The 21,987-nt window shown below is 41.6% G+C and overlaps 1 protein-coding gene across 9 annotated transcripts in view; it reads right to left on the bottom strand.

Annotated features, from left to right (window-relative positions):
• Window positions 1–21,987, bottom strand: part of nbeaa (neurobeachin a) — a 100,382-nt gene that overhangs the window by 46,314 nt on the left and 32,081 nt on the right. For all 9 annotated transcript variants that reach the window (XM_040150227.1, XM_040150224.1, XM_040150228.1 and 6 more), the window contains 8 exons: window positions 16,655–16,886; window positions 13,396–13,496; window positions 10,849–10,944; window positions 10,475–10,596; window positions 7,980–8,106; window positions 6,550–6,669; window positions 5,106–5,252; window positions 669–866 (listed from right to left, as the gene is read on the bottom strand). In XM_040150227.1, the coding sequence (XP_040006161.1) occupies window positions 669–866; window positions 5,106–5,252; window positions 6,550–6,669; window positions 7,980–8,106; window positions 10,475–10,596; window positions 10,849–10,944; window positions 13,396–13,496; window positions 16,655–16,859 (1,116 nt within the window). In that variant the 5' untranslated portion in view covers window positions 16,860–16,886. The remainder of the gene's footprint in view (window positions 1–668; window positions 867–5,105; window positions 5,253–6,549; window positions 6,670–7,979; window positions 8,107–10,474; window positions 10,597–10,848; window positions 10,945–13,395; window positions 13,497–16,654; window positions 16,887–21,987) is intronic.

Raw genomic sequence — 21,987 nt, forward strand, 5'->3', positions numbered from 1 at the left:
TGTCATACAATAAAGACCAAAAATGTTTTTTTAATAATTTCCATGTTTTCAATAGCACTGTAAATGACTGTCTTTATGCTGTCTTGACTCAACTAAAAAAAAAAATGATTAAATGACCACTACAAAATGAACTAAAATAACTATATACTGTGACCATAAGACAAGGTGACTAACTTTCTTTTATGAATTATAGTAACTGCTACCTGAATGGATTTGCATTTTTTTGCACAATCAGCAGAGGAAGAAATTCTTTAAAAAAAAAAAAAAAGGAGATGAGATTCAAAGAGGAATCACCATTAACAAAGCAGAGCCCCACCAACCCTGAATGTTTACTTCAACACAACTACGAGCAATAACCTCAAATGGCAGAGTTAAATTAAAAGCTGAGAGTCAAGCTGAGAGTCAAAAAAAATCTGTGAACTTCATGAAACTGGTATTTACTGCAGGGTGCTGTAGCAACTGGTGCATGTCTTTGATGGACTAACATCTATATCTGTAAATCTCATATCTTCTACAGGGGGTGTGAGTCAGCCTGTGAAAAAACTAGTTTCATTGTACTTCATTCATTTATGAATTGCCGAACAAATCAAGAGATGCGGGCCGTGATTCAGAGGCCTGGAACTGGGTCAGTGATGAAGAGCCACTCAGAAGAATCCAGCCACACTGACCTGGAGCATGAGTGCGTGTGGTGAGTGGACGAAGATCGAGGGGTTTTCCCTGGGCGATGACTCCAGGCAGAGCTGGGCATCCGTCGCCTTGGCGTTGTAGGTGAAGGAGATGGAGCTGGCCAGCTTGCCATCGTACAACACCTGCTTGTGGTGCTCAGCCAGGTGGATATCACTCTCTGACTTAAACTTGAAAGTGCTCTGTAGTGATATAAAAAAACAAAAAACAAAGAAGAACATGTCAGAGGCTGTGTGAGAAAAACACTGTGGGATAAATGACTTGTCCACAGGCAAGAGAAGTGTGATTGTGTGTCTGTGTGTACAAGTTCAACACCCAAAATGGAGTCTCTTTAATTGCAGCATGTGTCGTGTGTAAACAACACAGCATTAGCTTAATGAACACAGCGCTAACCCGGGCACTAATTCAATTATCCCAGAATAAGAGATGGAGAGGGGGAGCGGATGTGTGGGAGAGAAGCACTCGGAGCTCCAAATTTATCTTCCCCTTTGTAGTCTACATAAAAGAGTACGGACACAAACTGACACATTTGTGTTATTCAATTTCTTTGTATAATGTCACATTTTTCCTGCACATAACAAAAACTTTAACTTTTTCCGGCAGCTGCTTAGCCTTTATCTTGTTGAAATTTAAAATGTCTTTATCATGGACAATTTTCCTTATTATTTTCATTCTTAAGAGGATATTAGTTCCTCATACAATAATACCCATATACAAACTCACACATCTGGGATGAGGGAAATGTAAAGAATGGAAACAAGAACACACGCCTTGTCTTCTTGGCTACCTTAAATAAAAATGATGAATAAAAAAAGAGTTGGTTTTCTCCGTACAGATATTGTAAGAAGTGTAAGCTGCACTTTGTTTGTGTGTGTATGCATCTATGTCTAAATCTGTCTGTCTGCACGGGTCAGTGGGTCCAAATATCCTGTAGCGGCGCTGAGACACACATGAAGCCCCCGGATGAATGGCCAGCAAGTTGCTGTGCCCCCCTTTGCAGCAGCTCTGGGCAAGGGGCGCTCTCCCCTTCGAGCGGCTGGCTCCCCAGGTGCCTTGCTCAGCCTGACTGCACAGGAAAAGCCCCGGGCCACTCATAGACCTGCAGGCCTGTCTTGTTCTAAACCTTTCATCTGAGGTCCGCTGTAGAATATGCGCCCTGAGCAGTTTTAACCATGCAGAACAAAATTTCACACTGAAGCAAAGAGCACACTGCACAATGGAGACGTCTGAAGAAAACAGCCTCTGCACAGTGTAACATCCTTATCCCCATCCAAGGGCTGAATGCAACTATTTTCTAGCACCGTCTCAGCCTCAATTTTTCTCCCTTCTTCGCTGTAAAGGGGAACTGATAGTGACTACTAATCCACATCTGAAACACACTTGTCATAAAATACCTACACACACTTTCTTGCGTAATTCATGGTAAATACATGGTAGGAGAGCATGACTAAATTTGTATTTCATGACTTTAGAACATATTAAAAAGATCATCTATTAAGTAACCTAGAATACTGCAGCCATGTGCAGGGATTATCAATCGCAAACACAAATAAATTGCTTTTCGGTTTATTTTGAAAGTTAATGGGCCCTCTGCAAGAAAAAAACAAATACTGAATAGCCTGAATGTCAAATGAATACACTTATTAAGATGCGCGTTTTTTGCAGTGTAAGTCCATTTATTGTGGTGCATTTATGAAGTGTGCATATGTATACTTGTGTATACGTAAATGTGAGCTTGTATTTATGTTGCTGTGCTAAACGGGGAAGGCAGGTAGCTGAAAGTGTAAAAGAGCTTTGCTGACTCTTATAGTATTAAGAGATGTACGGAGGCATTCAACAGGCAGCAGGAGAAACATGCAGGAGTAAAAGTGGAAAGTGAAAATTTTTACGAATGTTTTTACACAACTGTGCTTTAACACGTGTGTTTCCCTCATCTGGTTTCATAAACACACAGATGAATGAAGGCGACAACTCCCGCCCGTCTCATACCTGACAGCTTTGATGCGGCACTGGCCTGCAGTGATACAGCACGCCCACATCCACTCCATTTAACTCAGCCTGTGCCACTTTGCATCCCCACACAGCTTGCTGAATCAAGACCAGTCCTCCAAAATGAGTTTCTCCAGCATGTGAAATAAATGTTGGAACACTTCTTTGGGAAATACAAAACATCTATGCAAGAACCTCGCCTAAATAAAATCTAAAACTGATCGAAGAATTAGTAAACAATATCAAAAATCTACCAAGACATTTGAGGCCAGCTAATAGCACAGTTAAGGACACGTCATTCGTAGCCAAACGCACCAAATTCTAAGCCCGATACAAATCTGTTTTTAGGGAATATAATTCTCTGAAATTCCAATATTAAAATGCACACAACAAACATACTTTCTATTATTGTACTACCATGAAACCTGACAGACGACGTCTGGCCTCCTGCGGAAGAGTGCCTGCAGCGACACACTCAAAAACATGTGAGTAACAGGAAATACACAGGACACACAAGCAAAAGACAAAAAAAACACAAAAAAAAACCACTGGAGGTTTCTTTTAACCGTAGCCCAGACAGAAAGAAACATGATGTTATGTTCCATCTTCTGTCATTAGGAGAGCATGGAAGTGCTGAACTGCTCACACATGCGGACATTCAGTACACGCAGTGTGTCGGCCATCATGAGCCGCGTCAGGCGAGAAGACCTTGAACATCCTCACTGTGCTGAAGGCTTGTTTAAACGAGTGAGCGGGGTGTCTGTCTGCTTTCTGCTCCTCGTTACTGAACAGCAACACTGACAGCGGCTGAGACCAAGAGGCATCGTACAGCTACGCACACACACACATATACAGTATACTGTACAGTATACATAGATACAGTTCTCTTCAACACCGACTAGGCAATACCCCAGGAGCAGCTTGTCATATGCACACATCCTCATCTGAAGTGTAGTCACGAGAACGAGCACCGGCCTTCAATCGCACTAAGGCAGGACGCTGTGTGACACAAGATGAATTCCACTGGCGTTCTCCTTCAGCCGACCGAAAAACCTGCGCGCTCATCATTACAATACCAGCGCCGGGGCCTGCGGCTTTGAAACAACTGAGCCATTTAATGGTCTCTTCTGGGCATCTGAGGAGCCCATTCTGCATCATGCAGAGAGGCAATCATCTGACTGATCAGCCTCAGGAAACTGTGCGCTGCGAGAGAGTGAGGAATCAGTATTTGTGGCAGAGAAACAGCATATCCCAAGCATGCGATCATTAGGAGGAACATGTGAGAACTCTACGTAGTCTATAGTGTGCCTTATGTTATATAATGTAAGGCAGTGCTTATGAGAGAGAGGATGGTTGTGAGAGAAATAAAAAATTGTGAAACTTACATGTGTGATCCAGTGCTCTTTTGAGAGACAGAGCTCTACCTCATGCAACCTATGTGTACCCTGCATGTTGTCAGTATGTTTCTACGTTCCAGTATCACCTCATCAGGTCTTGGTAATTAAAGCAAAGTCATGACTCAGTATGTAACTTCTTCTAAGGAGTTGCTGAAATGCCAGCATCTGTTCGCACACATCAGCAGCCTCTGATATCCGTGCTGTCACATGGTGCTGAAATCGAGACAGTTTTAGACACCTTCTTAGACGAGCTGCGAGTGGCCTAAAGTGTGCAAGTCATCCAAAACTTGAAGCAGACAGCTGGCAAGGTGTCGCAGCATCTCAGCTGTCACCGATAGCCAGGCCAAAGGCAGAGGTGGTGATTTCTAAAGTTATCAGTGCTAAACACCCAACATTGTGAAGCCTCATTTGAATAATTATTATTACCACAGGAACACAAACTTCTGTGTCAGTGTTGTGATTTCCCGGAAGGTATTTACTGATAGTGTAGCAATTTACTTTTTTGTTTAATTTCAATCTGTTTCATCTATTTCGACTTTATATTGCGATTTCTGTCCATTGCAGGGATGCACTTCTGTAAACCTCCAAAGAACTTGAAAAAAAGTTGGTGTAATGGCATTTAAATCTAAGTAGCCAATAGGTTCTCTGAAAATGATCGCAGCCAAGCCCCCTCGCTCAGATCCCAACATGTCTTTCAGCCGCACGGCATTATGATCTTCTGTTGAGAATTCGGAAACGACAACATGTACTTTAACTGGTAAGAAAAAAATCTAAACATACCAACCGCAAGGGCACCCTGGCAGCAATGTACGGGCTATTTTGTCAACTGACACCCAAAGAATGATCGATGGCCTCAACCCCTTTAAGCCGAAAATGTGTACGGGCAAAGACGGCATTAAGTAATATTGACAATGCAATCCTCGGGTTGCCAAGATACTCTGTCTGGTAAATGGTACATGACATTGATGCGCTGTGAAGCGTACGGATAATATACCGTACAGTGGATGATAAGGTAGTACGTGGGCGGCGTCTCACCTTGTATCCTGGGCCGAGCTGGTGAATAGCAAAGATTTGTGCTGGGTTGAGAGCTTCACTGAATACGTAAATTGCTCCCAGCTGACCACAAAACACCCTGTTAGCATCTGCTGTCTCTGATGAACCCAGGAAACACTTGTCGTAGCTCTGTAAATAAAAAATAAAAATAAAAAAAGGCAGAACACAGGAAAAATTTGCTTTCATATAAAACATTTCAAAACATTTCAGAGCTTTGTTGTAAAGGGGATTTGGGAACTAACATGGTGTAACATAATTCACTGAAAGCAAGAAGATGGACATTTTTTTTATTAATTGTTACACAGTTTATTCTAAATTAAACACTAAACTAATTCCAGCTTTGTTGAACCTGTAAACTACAGGTACGTCAGCAACAACTTCTCTCTCACAGATTCTGTGTTTTTCAGTTTCATGACACATTAACACCTTGAAGAAAAAAAGTTTGTTGATCCTCACATTTGAAGAAGTCTCAAGATTTATTTATTCATTTTCAATCCCTGCTCATAAGTTCGTTGCACACTGCAGTGATGAACACAGTGGATGGTGATGAACTTTCGGTTTGCTCGTTTCTAATTGCTCTGCTACAACATTGCCATCACCTACTATTACAGTCTTTCTGTCCAGGCACCTTTCATCCCTCTGATACCCTTTATCACAATTAAATTTTTACTCCTCTGCTTCTTCAAAGTGATGGAATAAGTTTTATCTTCAGCCTTTAGGACAAACAACCCTTGATACCATCAACACACTTTGGCACCCGTTCTTTCGTTCGTGTACTATATATTTCTTTTCCAACGAGCTGCGTGAATTGCAAGACATTTTACCCCAAGGCCAAGGAATTTTTTTTTTTTACAGAGAATAACACCAGCTACGATAATTGCAGCAATGTCAAGAGCCAGCCAGGAAGGAAGTGTATTCAAGGCTGTGCTGCAACCGAGAGGTCAGGCTACCTTACTCCGGCTAAATCGGAAAGTGGGAAGTCGGACCTTCGGCGAGCTATGCTGGAACGAGGCCCAAGGGCAACTCTGCCACAGCTAACGAGTGCAGAGGGCAAACCTCAAATGCCAGTATCACGATAGGACGAAGGTGTGAAGTGGAGCCAGATTAATACTGGATTTCTTAGGCTGGTACAGAAGCCATAATTTAGGAGTAAAACTTCTGATAGGACCATATGATTTACAGAAAATAATTTACTGGCAAAGTAAAGTGTCTTTGAGAGTAAAACTTTTTTTTTTTTTTTTTACCTAGAAGCAGTTTAACAATAATCTCAGTTTTCATAACCGACTCTGCACCACTGCCTCCTATGTCGATCAAAGTTGCTTAATTACCCCCGTGTTCTTCTGAAATCTTTAATGGACTTCTACCACATAAAGATCAGTGCATCTAATAACACGTGTCTGTAAGTAACCAATATCGGCGCCCTTACGTCATTGGTGTTGACATGCCAGGCCATATCACCGTAGGAGACCAGTTGGCCGTTGACATAGCAACGGATCTCAGAGTTCCTCCAGCGGTTGTAGATGTGGACGATGCTGATCATGTACCACTGAAAACAATATAAAAAAAAACACATTCAAAAAGATGATACATCAAAACAAAAAACAAATTCTCAGGCAACAATGCACCAAATTACTGACAAGGAAAGTTTATTATGTTTGTTTCCCTGTAGGCTCTTTCAATTTTAACAATACAAGTGGGAGTTTCTCTTCAAACCTGTTGTGTTTTCTATTGATTGAAGCCTCTCTGATGTTTTTAGATTGAAAACATTGCTGTATTTTAACTGATTTTACTCGTGCTATGGTGCTTGCCTTGCCTCGCCTGCCTTATCCATACTGTTTGATGTTTTTGTATATTACATTGTGCACCGGCACTCTTGGTGTACAAATTCATTATATCGACCAGGCTACTGTAAACGAAAACCTGTTGAAGCCTGTGGTGAGCAAAATGTGTTGTTTAAACCTTTGCATTTGTTATTAAATAAACATGAAGAATTGAAGAATACGGCTCTGAGCCTCCTGCTGTGCAATAATTAATTTGAGAATTTTTAGTCAACTGCAGGATGTTGGTATCATGATGTTTTGGATCATGCCTTTGGAATACTGAGAATGCTCCCTCTAACATTTTATATCTCTCTGAGGGTAACCTGATATGGAAGAGTACAACATGTTAACTTTTTCACTCACCAGAACTCTCTTCCAAACCTATTCCTTTTGCTCACCTTAATGTGCCATTAATAGTGTGCGTGCGAGTGTTTGCGTACGTGTGTGTCTTGATTACAAAGCATCGTCCCCTGGTGACAATGCACACAGGTCCCCTTGAGGAAAGACTGAAATGGAGGAGAGACTGTGGGGGGGAGCCGCACAAGCGAGAATTTTGCAGGCGCACACTTAGCTGGGAAGTGGACAATGCCACGCTTGCGTGCAAAACGCTCACAAACACACATTAACACATGCACGTTGTGGACAAACTGCCGTGACACATGGTGACTTATAAATTGATCAAATGAAACCACCGGGAACTTTGTTAAGCGGTGCAAAGATTCTACTGGGTCAGCATATACTGCGGAAGGCCTTCTCAGTGAATGTGTGTGTTTATGTGTGCATGCGAGGGCCTGTGTGCAGGACAGTAGCAAAAATGCTGACAGTGCGGTACAGGGGCAGTTGTCGGGTCTTAATTGACAGACCTTATCTGGACTCAGTGACACTCCTAGTGAGTGCAAGGAGAAATTGAAGAAGAGAACAGCCACACAATCCTAATGCTGTCTCATGTAACAAGTGGCACTAGATAACCACACTCTGCACTAACTAAAATGTATTCAGTGGAGTTACTTGGTTGCACACGTGTGTGTTTTCTTACCTTGCGGGGTTGGAAATCGTATTTCACACAGTGCTGAAAGCCTTTTCCTTTCGATTTCAACGATGTCACGATGAGACAGTTTCCCACAAAGTGAGCAGAGTAACCTATTCCTTTACTGGTGCGAAAACTGAAGGAGAATCAGAAAGAGTTCCACTTATTTCAGTATGTTCAAGATCTGTGTTTGAAAATACCTCTTTCAGAGAAAAAATGACAGCTCTAAATTAAAACTAATTATGGTACTTCTTAATGAATGGTGCAACATGTGAGTTTCTATGTGGCTTAATGACATTCAGTGTGGTGGTTGAGCAGATTTTAGTGAAACTGAATGACTTGATTTTTTTGAATGGATATACCTAAAAGACCGTTCAAAGTACGTAAAAGCCAACATGCGTCAAACAGATGACAGTCTGACCATGGTGTCCCGTTTTTATTTCCCAGATTGGCTTTATTGAAAACAATGTAATGTTTCTGTTTCTGCAAGCTACCACTGTAACTGCAAAAGGTCAACTGCAGGAGGGAAGTCAATGATTTTTCACCAACAAAACTATACCTATGTAAATCCTGCCTACCAAAACACAAGCAGCGACACCACTCACACACACACATCACATTATCTAAGCCAATAATAGTCACAATAATCAGGATTTTTAAGTGCTTTCTCTGCAGCAGCACCAGGGGTCCTAGATCACAGGTTTTTGAGAAACACTACTAATCCCCTTCCCTCCATTTTTTCTCCATAATGGTTATCTTCCCGCACTCTTAACCTTCGTGGAAAACCCAGTCCAACAGCTAAGCTACTTCATGAAACAACAAGACACACTTCAAACACATTGCAGAACCAAAAAGAAGATATAAATCCCCCTCAAGTGAATCCCTGATACACGTAAGGAGTGCATACGGCGTGTTATCACAGCCTTCATGCAGCTGCAGAGGCCAGTACCAGACAGGGAGCTGGAGTAGTAGCTGCATCTGGGGGAGGACGATAAGACCTGGGCCAGAGGAGAGGAGGCCACCCTCCCTCTCTCGCTCCTTGCTTACCATGATGACCTGACAAATGGTTACTAAGGAAACAGGATTATATCCTAACACTTTTCACGATAAGAGCTCGTCTCTGCGATGGTATCCAGAGAATACACATATATGGATGTATGACCTCCTCCCTGTAGATGACTAGCTCCTTGATTCTTTGGCAAAAAAAATTCTGTTAGGAATGAACCAGTTTGACTCTGCGAGGGGGAGAGGCGAAGGGAGGGCGCCGCTGGTTAGTGTCACAGAGCGAAGAGGTGGAGGGAAGAAGCCAAGCAGCGGAGTAAAGCAGTTCAATTAAATAAAAGGTCAAAACTAATGAAGCTTCATAGTGGCTAACGGCTTGCACTTACAACGCTTACGTTCAGGCCAGCAAGTTCCAGAGCTGTACAACGAGCGGAGGCATCCACCCAGCAGCGTACTCATAATGGAGTGCCTTGACATTTAAAGTTATGTTCTTATTCATTATCTGTTTATCTATTAACTTTCCGTCCATGTCATTCAGTCTGACGAGTTAAATGTTTATCATCCGGAGTGCCTCAGTACAGAAACTCTCAGTAAATTCTAAATAAACTTCTATTGTTCAGGAAGAAGTTGCAGGAAAGTTTAAAGAGATTATTTGATCAGGATTCTGAATCTTGCAGAGGAGGAATTATTATTTCTAACGATGCACATTCAGCTATTGTGATCATCTCTGTGTCTGTGGCCAACAGATCTTTGACTGATTAGTAAGAAACCAGAAAAACACATTAACGTTCCCAAGACTGGAAAACCTTTTCATTTTGGTAGTGCTAAGACATCTGGGCAATTAACCATTAATTTGTTTTTGTCATTTATCAAACAAAAATGCCATTCATTCTGTGGTTATAGCCTTGAAGATTGGCTGCTCTGTTTGGTCAAATATTATTGTAATTTGAATGTATCTTTGGATTTTGGACTGTTGGTTCAACAAAACAAGCAATTAAACACATAACATCTTAACCTTTCTAGAATCCTTCACCAGGTGAAACTTTGGTTACCTGTGCAGACGTATCCGATTATCTACCTTGTACAGTGCTGACAGCTAATGAGGGAGATTATAAAGCCTGAGCAAAGGCGTGCAGTCTGTTGAATGCTTTCTCATACTGTGATTAAGTGCAGCACACTCTCCTTCAACCTGCGTCATTTATGTCTACTTCAGGTCGTTTTATTCTTGCTTTAATCAGAAAGGACCACAGGCAGCTTTTATTTCTGTATCGTCTTTTTTTTTCTCTGTATGACTGTTCCTCTATGATTCTGAAGGACTGACACAAATATCTGATGTTTAGCAATGATGTTTTTGATTTCTTTTCTTCTACTAATCTCCTCGGTGGCAGCACTGGCAAACATATCGGCATATCTCTGGGTCTACAAAACGGGCAAAGAAATTAAGAGATTCATGGACATGAGAAATACTCCGACAGTGCTGAAGCGAGAGGAATTCTGCTTACCAATAGAGGTACGGTTTGTCCTTATCCACATTGATGTTGTTGAGGGGATCCTGTCTGAACCAAGTGTTGATAGTGAATCCGTTCTGGTAAGGCCATTTGGCAATTGGCGGCAATGCTATAGCCTGGGGAAGGATACACACATCAGAGCAGATCTTGCCAATGTTTATAGCAATCAATATGTCAGCCAGTTTGTCATTACTTTTTTTTCACCATTCAGCTCCTAGCACTGGTGGAGTAAAATGCTAATTAAGATGTAATGAGTATAAACAAGAATGCCATGAAGGAGTTTTTAGAAATTTGTGTGCACAAAGAATGGATTTTCCCTAATGAGGCTCAGATGTGTGATTTGTGTGTTTGTCTTTGGTCAGTCTCACCGCGGCACTGCGTCCTGGAAAGTTGAAGAAGGTATCAGGACCGTGTCTCTGAGGCATCTGGTTCAACACCGACAAGAGCTTGATTGCGTGTCTTGGCTGGAGGAGTGGAGAGGAGAGGAGGAAAGAAAGGCCGAAGGAAAAACGAGAGTGATTGCCATTATTTTGTGACTGATACCACATATCAGAGGCACAGGGGAGAGAATCTGTTAAAAAAAAAAAAAAAAAAAAAAACATGGTGTGGCATCACATCTCTACCACAACCCCACTGGATCAATAACTCTTCAATCACCTCTGCCCTCCCACGACAACACCTCATCAATACCATGGCAACCCTTAATCGATCTGTCTCTGGAGAGGGCTGCTGGGGGAGGAGAAATTGGAAACGACAGGGAGATAGCGGCGAGTGGGATGGGGTGGCGATAGTTATTGGACAAAGTAGGTATGAAAACAGGGCTGAATGGATTGATGATGATCTTGCTGTGGACCACTGATCAGTGACCAGGGGTTGTTGATGGCGACTGAGCCTTCGTTCAGGGGAGATTGACGAGCAGGAGCAAGGCTATATTGGCTTAGCTAGTGGACACCAGCAGCTGCCGAGGCATCACACAAACCTACAGTGAGCAGGGATGGCATAGGAGAAGGTTTAGCCTCTTAAAACCCTCCTAAATGTTGCAGGTCTGTTTCAAAACATCCACTCTGAATGAACTACTGACAGGAAGCGAGGCCAATCAGCAAACTATAGGGAGCGGTTAAGATGACAACAAGAAGTGGCACTGTAAGTGGAATTTGTACTAAGCCCTCCTGATCCTGAGTCTCAACCCCTGAATTAATGTAATTAACAGGTACTTCAAGTAAACTTGGCAGTGTAGCTCTAAAAGTAAGCATGAATCAGCAAGTGCATGACCAAAGTGCTTTACAAGGGGGGAAAAAAAACTGTAAAAAAAAAATTAAAAACAAATTCAGCACTACAGTTAGATCAAAACAAGCAAATAAAACTACAGAGAATGACATTAAATAAAATCCACCACAGTAAAATAAGATAAAAGAGTGACAGGACAACAACAAAAATAAACAAAAGAAATATAAGACATGTTAGAAATTGAAAAAAATCTTTTGGCTAACATTATTAAAAGGCTTTTTTTTAACTATAGGTTTCGAAAAATCATTTAAAAGATTCTGCAAGACTCTGCAAGACTTTTCTAATTACCTACAAAGTTATTTTGGCCTATGCCTATTGAAAACAACCACAACCAAATAAAACAGCTATTTGCTATAGCAGCACACAATAGGCAAAATTTCTGGGTTGGCTATGCAAGTGTAGACAGAGACAGATGAGCAGATGTTGTGGCAGGCTGGAATCTCCATTCACCTGGCGAAAAAGTCTTGACAGAGGGGAAGAAGAAAAAAAAGAGCCCTTGAGCAAAGCAGTTACTCCAGGGGAGCTGCTCAGCGGTTAGTGGAAGAAGATGGTGGTTAGATGCATAGAGGGTGTGAGAAGCTGGCAGGGTGTTGCTGAAAAAATGTCAAACTCCTCACCAGGAGAAAAACAATTCTGAGTTAATGGGCTATTTCATGACTGTTTCACCTTCACAGCTGATTAGGCTGTTACTTATTACTCTGGCAAATGTAACACAGTCAAACCTCTTTGGCATTAATAAAGTCAATTACAAGAGAAAAAAAAAGAAAGAAGTTAAACGTGATCTCAATTGCCCTTGTTTTGACATACACTCCCGAATCAATCCAAAAACACAGACACATAGATATATACACATCCTTTAATATTCTAGTCTATTAACCACCATCCCATTAAATGACATCCAGACTAATGACACAAGAACAAACTCATGCTGCATTATTAATCTAGTGTCAAATAAATTTAGCTGCTATGACTTTTAATGTAGAACACCGGCGTATCAGAAACTGTGAAATATCACATTTTTAGCAGCAATTAGTCAACGTGAAATCCTGGGTCTTTTTCCGGTTTTAAAAACAACAAAAAGACTAAGCTCAAACACAGTTTTAATGACACAATAATGACATATTGTGTTTTTAGAAAAAAAAAAAATCAAATTTTTTACTGAATCTAATCCTGATCACCAGCTCTGGTTAACAAAGTCAAAACAGACTAGAGACATCACAAATTTGGGGGTTTTCTAATGTATCTGCTACACTGCTGCCATCTGAGCCACTGGAAGGGGGGGGGGGTCCTGGATTGAAGCTTCTTCTCCAATCGGAGTAGAAAGACTTCCAGTGTACTGTAGCATGAGTGAGTTTTCAGTGAGATGTCAGTTTCCAGTCGCTGATGTCAGAAAGCTCACAATGTGAAATTAAAGAAGAATTTATGGCATAAAACAATGACTATCACCATGTTGCTAATATTTTTCCACTGGTTGCAATGTTAATGTTTGTTGGCCAGTACCTGCAAAGCACAGGTGGATGTGCATGTGTCTTTTAAGCAAAAATATTACTGTTGCCATCAGGCAAGGAACACTGACTGATACACAATCTAAAGCTCTAATCACTTTGTTCAAGTGTCCACCAACTCACCCAGATGCCGTTGTCCCCCCTCAGCATACTGAAGAGCAGCTTCAGCTCCTTGACTGTGATGCTGTAGCTGGCCATGACTCCCAGCATGTCCACCAGAAGGTCTAAGAGAACATAGACAGATTCAGAAAGTGAGTGTAAGACAGCAGAGACAAGACATCCTGAATGTGTACGTGTGTGTGTGTGTGTGTGTGTGTGTGTGTGTGTGTGTGTGTGTGTGTGTGTGTCCGCATGTGTTCTAATGAGTGTGTTTGTGAGTCAGCATTTGGAAGCCCCTCTACTGACACTCTGCGTTGAATGACGAGCCATCTATTACTCAGTGCGGTCTAAATTCCAGCAGGATCCATCCAAGAACTCAGAGTTCCTCCGGCGCATCCTTGAATCTCGAGCAGAGTTGCCGTGCACGGCATTACTTAATACAGTGAATGGGTACACCTGGATGTAATATTTTGTCAGGTGAGTATATATATTGATCTTAATACATCAGGTTACATGAGGCCAGAGACGCTGAGCACGTGTTAAATCGTCTCAGCTATTAGCTAGACAAGCAGACAAGAGCAACATAGTGGGAAATAAGCTTATTCACTGAGAGTTAGATAAAAGGACTGATACCTCTCTCATGTTTGTACGCTGAATATGGAACTGCACCAGCAGGCGTTTAGCTTAGCTTAGCAGAGGGACCGGAAGCAGGGGGGGAGGGGGCAGCTACCCCTGGCCCTGTACCTACCTGCACAATGTACAAGAAAAGAAACAATCTAAAATCCTAAAAATATCTAGTGACCGTTTCCCCCTGCTTCCGGTCTTTATGCTAGGCTAATCACCTGCTGGCTCTAGCTTCCAGAAAGTGAATAAGTTTATTTCTAAATGTTAAACTATTCCTTTAATATGTTCACATTTTAACAAGCAATTGGAACTCTGTAACAACCTGTCAACAACCTCACTAAGACTGTAAATAAGCTGTTGTTTAATGACTCCATGTCATAAAACTGACAGAAACAAGGCTTGAAAAACATTTCCCTGAATATTTAAGCAGATAATTAAAGACTACGTTGTGTTAAAGGACACTTGCTTAGTCAAAATGACCTTCCTGCCTCACTGACTTTGCACAGCCACAACAGAGCAGTGTGGATATGGCAGAGGTACAGCACAGCCCTCTCAGAGTGAGGCAATCTGCTTACAAAGGTTCTTCTTTCCTATTAGGCCCGTTAGATATGAATAGAGTCTTCCCACAATATTTAATTAGCCAGAGCCCAGCGATAGGGAATAAAGCAGAAGGCTGGCTCACTGAGGTGCTTGGTATGAGAGGAAAACGCAATACACAATGCCCTAGATTTAAAACCCCTAAGCTCTGTTTTTGGTACAATCAATCCATTTAGGTCATTTAAAATAGTTTTAGAAAAGTCTTAGAGTCATGGCTCAGACAGGGAGTCTAGGAGAATTGGCGTTAAATTGATTTAAGCGGTGTGTATACTCCGCTGTGGTGAGCAGTAATAAGTCATAAAAGTCATAAAAAACATAATCCTGCGGCATTAGGTAGGACGGAGAGGACAGCGGGGGGAGGGAAGCAGAGGACACGCACTCCGAGGCATCCTTAAGGGGAAGACGAGGCCAATATGATCATGTAAAGACACAGCTTCTTATTTGGTGTTTTGCAATCAAGCCCCTCCAAATAGATCGCAGCACACACAGACACATACTGAGGTCATTACTCTGCCTCTACTGCACCAGCGGGGTTGTTATGGATGCCTGGCTGCAGGGCGAACACACATGCACACATGAAATAGTTTCGTTACGAAGACGGATTGTGAGATGAGTGAAACACGCCTTCAACTCCTGCTTCTGAACTTACTGAAGTAACTCAACCTAAATCATTTTTGTTTTGAATTGTATTTATAGTTTTGGAACAAAACTTGTAATGTTCCCTGTAATGTGCTTGACCACTTTTGTGGTGGTAGCGGTGGTGTTTCATTTTCCCCATGAATAAATGCTCCAAAGTTAACAATATATTGTCAGGTCCAATAGAGTTCAATGTCACAAATGTTGTCATCCATCTAAAGTATTACCCACAAAGTCAATCAAAAAAGCAAAAGCTTCCCTCCCCATTTTATGGCTCTCTCTCCTTCCTTTCTATGGTATTAAAGTTGTTTTTCCACCTACACACAACCCACTCCTGAATTCAGGAGTTTATGCTCTCTGTGCAACTTTGAAAGGCACTTGTGGGAAAATCACTACCAGTCTGAAATCATTACCGATGCTAAGCGGGTTGAGGGAAAGCATGAAAAGCTAAATTAAATAACAAACTTTTACAACACCAGTCTTTGTATTTATTTAAAATCTTAAACTGATGCTGACTCTTAAGTGAGTGTAAAAGTACATCATTCTATGTTTTTCTAAATTGTTTTTTTGTGCTTTTGACCCAGAAGCAGTGCAGTAAAACTGTGATCTCTTTTTGATTCAATAATTTATTAAAATATTGTACATAATATTAAGAGTGATTCATTAATATTTTACATACACATTAACATACATGAAGAGCTAAATAAAAGTAATAAAGGCCATTTCTTAACGTGTGTATTTCTTACAGCTGGGCAGCGATGCCAGAATTCATCATCATCATTTAAGTGTCATTGGCATTGCTCTGTGATGTTATGATCATATTGTCTTATCCCTCAGCCTGTTGTCCGAGATAATTAACCCCAAGCAAATTGTAAATAAAAAATAACAAAATAACTTGCTGAAGTTAGTGTGGCTTTTGATCTGATGTAACAGTGGTACACAGATTCGTCAGGTCATGAATTTTCGTTATTTTCCACGAGGTTGTTCACACATTAGCCGTATCGCATTATGCATTCTCTGGCCACCGCTTTTACACACATGACGGGGGAAAAATATAAGAATAAAAAATATTACAATAAATATTAGAATATTAGATTATAAAAATATTACAATTTCAGTTTAATGCAGTCCTGTACAACACCACTGCTAACGATGACATCAATAGTAAAAATAAAGCACAATTATCAACTTTCTGACAGTTTCACCAAAAACCGAAAATTTATAAGCTTCGTTAAACTTGAATTCATGGCAGAGCTGTTGTACTGGATTTCATTACCTTGTACCTATCTACCTAATAAAGTGGCCACTGTGTATATATATTGATACTGGAAAACTACTATCAATATAATTATACTATATTTCTTTTTTTGTCAGTGGGCATTTGTATGCCTATGCATTCAGTGTCTTTATGCATATCATTGCTCACCTGCGATCATGTCGTCCACAGTGCTCATCTTGAGCAACACCTGCTGGATGAGGCCAACCTCTGTGCTGGTCTGCAGGTTGCGCACGCTCTTGCGGAGGATGGCTGTGAACATGCTCCAGATCTCAGCCTGGCACGTCACCTCGCAGTGGGACAACAACTCCACCATGCAACCGATGCTCTCTGCCTCCTGGATGATGAAGTTCATCTCCAGGTCAAACTCGCCGCCCACCAGCTGGAGGAGGGTTGAGGGAGAGGAAAAGAGGAGGAGGAAGACGGGAAGGGGAGGAAGGACATGGTTTGGAAGGCAAAAAAAGAGCAGGGAACCAATTGAGGGGTGATGAAGTAAGATGAGAGGAGAGAGAGAGAACAAAGAGGGAGAATGATTTACTGAAGCATTTAACCTTTTGTCTGTAGGAGAGGTAAGCCTGGCTTCTGATGGATGCTGATTGTGGTTAGGAAGGCATTTCTTCTGCCAGGGGCCACACATACTGCAACAAATAAACGTCTTTCATCCGTGCACACATGCACATACGCACACAACCCCCTCTCTCCCCTGCTCTCTCGCTCTAATGTGAGGAGCGCAGGACTCTCCTCTCTGAACTACAATCCCTCACAAAATATAGCAGGCATAAAAATGCCCCCTCTACTCCCTCAGATACACACATAACAATGCGAGCACACACAGAAACACACATAGGCACTGATTAATACACCTTTCAGTCTCTGTCCTCTCAGATAGCATTAGTCACAGGATACCACACTTTTAAAGTTGAGTCCAAATGTTCTGTCTCTTAATGGCTGGTGTGCTATAATTTCTTGTGAAAGTACATCCTTCATATCACAGTGCCTCACACACACACATCCAGCACATGAACACAAGCGTGCCCACTCAGCATACTACACTATCCAGGAAAGGGTGGCCATAGCAACCAACAAGCTACCGTAAGAACAGCACCTCTGAGGTTAGTGAATCTGATGGAACAGAAACATGCAGCAGGGTTATGTGAAGCTAGCAGATGAAAGATGACAAGCACAAATAAAGACACCGGATAGGGATAATCTGGATGACTGTGGCTATGGTCTTTGCACAGGCGGAGAGAAAGAAACAAATGGATAAAATCAAGTACAGTCGGTATTATTTCACAATGAAATGAAAAGGAGAGAGTAGCCCCCTGCTATCTGCATTCTGAAGGGAAGGAGGGGATGAGAAAAGGTGTCGTTGCCAGTGTATGACAGGGTCGGGGGTCAACTTGCAGTCAGAAATGGAAAATGAATCTGAACTGTGTTCGATTAAGGATTTATTCTTGATAAATCATTCTGCATGTAGTTTAAAAACGGAAAAACTATGCTGAGTAGACCTGGCAATGAAGTCAGTGGTACTGTTTGTGCACTTAATGAGATGATCATGTTTTTGTTTTTACAACATTGGGTTGTAATTGTAGTCGTAAAAAAGCGAAACAAAATGAGTTGTTTAAGTTTTTGTTTTACATGAGTGAAAGGTTTATTTTTCTAATTTATTGCACAACAGTATCAACAACATAACCATACCAATGACAACTGAGAAACCTCCATCTGCTGATGAGATGAAATGCTACTAATTAGACTTTGAGTTTATAATATTTTCATTATGTTATATGCAATGTTGCCATCATTTCCTATGTCCTATATATATTTATATATATATATATATATATATATATATATTATATTTATATATATATATATATATATGATATTATATATATTAAATTCAACAGACCTAGAGGTACCACCTCTCTTGGTCTGGTATGGCTATTTGCATATTGGCATTTCTGATTGGGTTCACTGACTTTCTGAGACTTTTCAACTTGTGCTGCTGTTAAAGTAAGTTTTAGTATTAACCATTATCCCACAATTGTCACTAGGATTTAAACTCGGCTGAGGTAGAAGAGTTCATTTAGTGATAAAAATAAAATGTTACAAAGTGAATGTTACTTAGTGCATGAAGCATGTGACTTATTTGTCACTCAAAGTCCCGCTCCACTGAAGAGAATAAAAGTAGCGGCAGATGAAAACATCAGATATATGCGGACTGATGAGACTGTAATTTTCCTCAAATTAGTTTAAGAAAACGAACAAAAATGGCATCATGTTTTCCACATGGTTTTCCAGCGTCTGAGGTTTGACTGGCACTCTTAACTACGTCATCTCATTGTGGCCTCTTCTTCTGCATTGGTTTGATAGCATCCGAATGAGAGAATGAACAGTCCCAGCTGTTTATGTTGATGTTCTCAAATCCTAATATTTTAAGGGCAATGGATGGAAATTAATATTACTTTTTTTTATTTTCTGGAAATTCGGTTACAGTTTGCACTTCATTTGGATGGAAACCTGGCTGTGGTCTCACTTTAAAGAATCTCCTGAGGTTTCGTTTCAATTTAAAATAAAACTGAACCCAAACCGACCCCAAAACGCAAAGAACAGTGAGGGCAAAGGATGGTCTCTCGGATACTGCTATACATAATACTGACACACAATGGAAAATTAGCTGCAGCAATCATTTATCAACAGCAGCATTCATTACCTATTTGCCCTTCGACAGACTTGTTCTCAGCCCCAGTGAGACCTTCAAGATTAAGGGTTAGGCCTTGTGAGCCATGGCTCCTTTCTTCCCGTTAGTTTCACTGTCACCTTGCGATTGATCAGGTTTGGATTTAGGACTCTATCATTAAAACAACGCCCATTCAAGTGTACAGTCTCCATGGTCTTCTATGTGTTTCTCATCCCTTCCCACTGGTCGGACAAACTAACTGCCGTTCATTTCTAGCTCTCATTCTGCCCTTTTCTCCCTCCTCTCCCTATCTCTCTCTCAGCGAAGTAAATTGATCCAGTGCACTCTGCAAACGCATTAAAACAGATTAGAGAGGACCCCTGAACGAGGCATGGAATAAAAGGAGGAAGAATTAATTCATCCTACATTGAATTTTGCCCTCTCCTCTGAGGGTCCCAATTATAGAGCTCACTCGGGACCACTGAATCCTACAACAGCTATACAACCTGCCAGTCTGAAGAGGCTCGATTTACCCCGCAACAGAAGCTTCCGGGGAGACAACGCAGATATTCTTTGTAGAAATTTGCTCACAGATAGACAGCAACTTGTATATGGAAACACACACATCCCAAAGGTCTACCTACACATGTGCAGCACAAGCACAATCTCTCCCTGCTCACATTTCTCACCCGTGTACAGAACATCACAGCAAGATGAGAGGGGTGATGCAAACAACAGCAACAAATTGAGTCTCGTGACCAACAATACAGAGAAAAAGGAGGGCGAGCTCAGGAAATGAAGCAGGAGAAAAAGCACGTGCCCAGATAATTATTATCTCTCCTCCACCAGAAGCAGCATCGGGGAAGGCTAAAACCTGAGAGATGCTGCCAAGAACTGCCCTGACCGAGAACATCAGGAAAAAGGGAAGAACAGTCAGACAGAGAGAGTGGAAAACATATTCTTCAAAATAAAAACCCTCACATCAAATGTGTGTTCTCCATTTCATGTTGCTTCCGTAAAGATGATAGATGCGTCAGCATTTCCGCGCACATTATGTGCTCGGGTAGGGTTTTTTAATTGATGTATAAATAAACATGCTGCATAATTGGCAATAAGGTTGATCGTGAACAGCCTGAGCACACTTGGGTGAACTCAAGCACCATCACCCTTGTCACCTCGCACACGGACAAAAGATTAGTAATTAGTTTTATGAGGCAACATCATTCTTTTGCATAAACACTTGAAACCTTCGATCTCTCTTTTCATCTCGCTCATTGTGTCCGTGATGGCAACCTACTGGGAAGGCACTCACAAACGTATCAACACCAATGAGCACGTACGAGAGGTCTTTGCTACCCCAATATTTTCCCTGGTGGTCGAAGGACACGCACACATAAACAGGGACCCTCATTATGCCCAAAGCCTCAGGATAAAGGGGCTTGGCAGTACCACCCGATCTCCTCCAAGGCAATGTGAGCGCTGACCTTGCTGTCTTCTTGGCAACTGGTTGAAGACGTTTGTTTTGGCAGTATTATGACAATTATTGCTCTCCGAGTCTCCCGCTCATGTCCGTGTGTTCCATTCACAAAATTTAAAAAAAAAAGAAAAAGGAAAAGGCAAAGGAAACCAGTAGCAAACAGCCTGTTATCAAGCAGATGCTAAAGACAACCTCTTCGCCATGATCGATGTTCCACGGGGTTTTGTGAACATTTGAGAGGTAAGTACGTGAGGCCGGATTGTGTTTCTGCTTTTGGATATGAATGTGAGTCTGCATATTATATGCATACTGTATACAGAATATGCAGTTGTGTTACACTGGCATTGAGTATGTTATGTTTAACCTTGAAAGACTCCCAGTAACAGTCTGAAGTGTATCTCCCAATGGACTTATCATTGATGACTAATCTCCTCATGTGGATTATTTATGGGCTTCATTTTTAAAAAAGGCCTAATTTCATGTAAAGTATCTGTTCTGTGCTTGCAAACTTATGTGTTAGCTTTCCTCTCTGCTCCCCTATTTCTAATTCTGTCCTGACCAGCTTTGCATTGCTGCTCTTTCAGACCCTGAAGGAAGCTGGCACTCAGCTTGGCATCACTCTGGATGTGTCGGGGAGCTGGGAGTTAGAGGAGGGCGGGGGTCAGTGCCAGGTCCGCCTTTCCACCACAAAGACTTTTTATGAGCAGGCACCTCGACCAGCCAAAACCAGCTCTCATAAGGGGCTGGAAAAACAAACACTCCCTCTGTCCATCTGACCCTTTCTCACCAGCCACACTGCTCAGAATCATTCCTGAGTTACTTCAAGGGCAATAGGCCACCGGTGTTACCGAATACACTGGACATTTTACATTTTACAAGACGCGTCGGCTCAATATCTTTGGGGCACTTACTTTCATCTTTAACATTAGATCATTAAATCTTCTCCTTACTTTTTGAACAAAACAACTTCCAGATTCTCCCGCCTTCATTAGACAAAGATTGCTGATTGCCTTATTAATATTATCAGGTTCCCTTTTGGCATTGTGTTTACATCCGAAAAACTGCCAAATAAGCGCTTTTGCTTATCGCTTTGACCCCACATCCTTCGCCACTGACAGGAGGTCAACTCTCCTCTCGTCACATGATAAGACTCTGCTACTTTGCGATGTGATACTGCCCTGCCGCTGCCCGGAGCAGACACTTTCAGTTTATATCTGTAGCGTCCAACTAAGAATTAACAATTTATATTTGACAAATCAGAGGTTTTTTTTCTATTTGAGGAACGTGGACGCCACCACTGACAAGTGAGAATGAACGAAATGGGTT

This window comes from Xiphias gladius, chromosome 17, assembly GCF_016859285.1.
Source record: "Xiphias gladius isolate SHS-SW01 ecotype Sanya breed wild chromosome 17, ASM1685928v1, whole genome shotgun sequence".
Lineage (NCBI taxonomy): Eukaryota > Metazoa > Chordata > Actinopteri > Istiophoriformes > Xiphiidae > Xiphias > Xiphias gladius.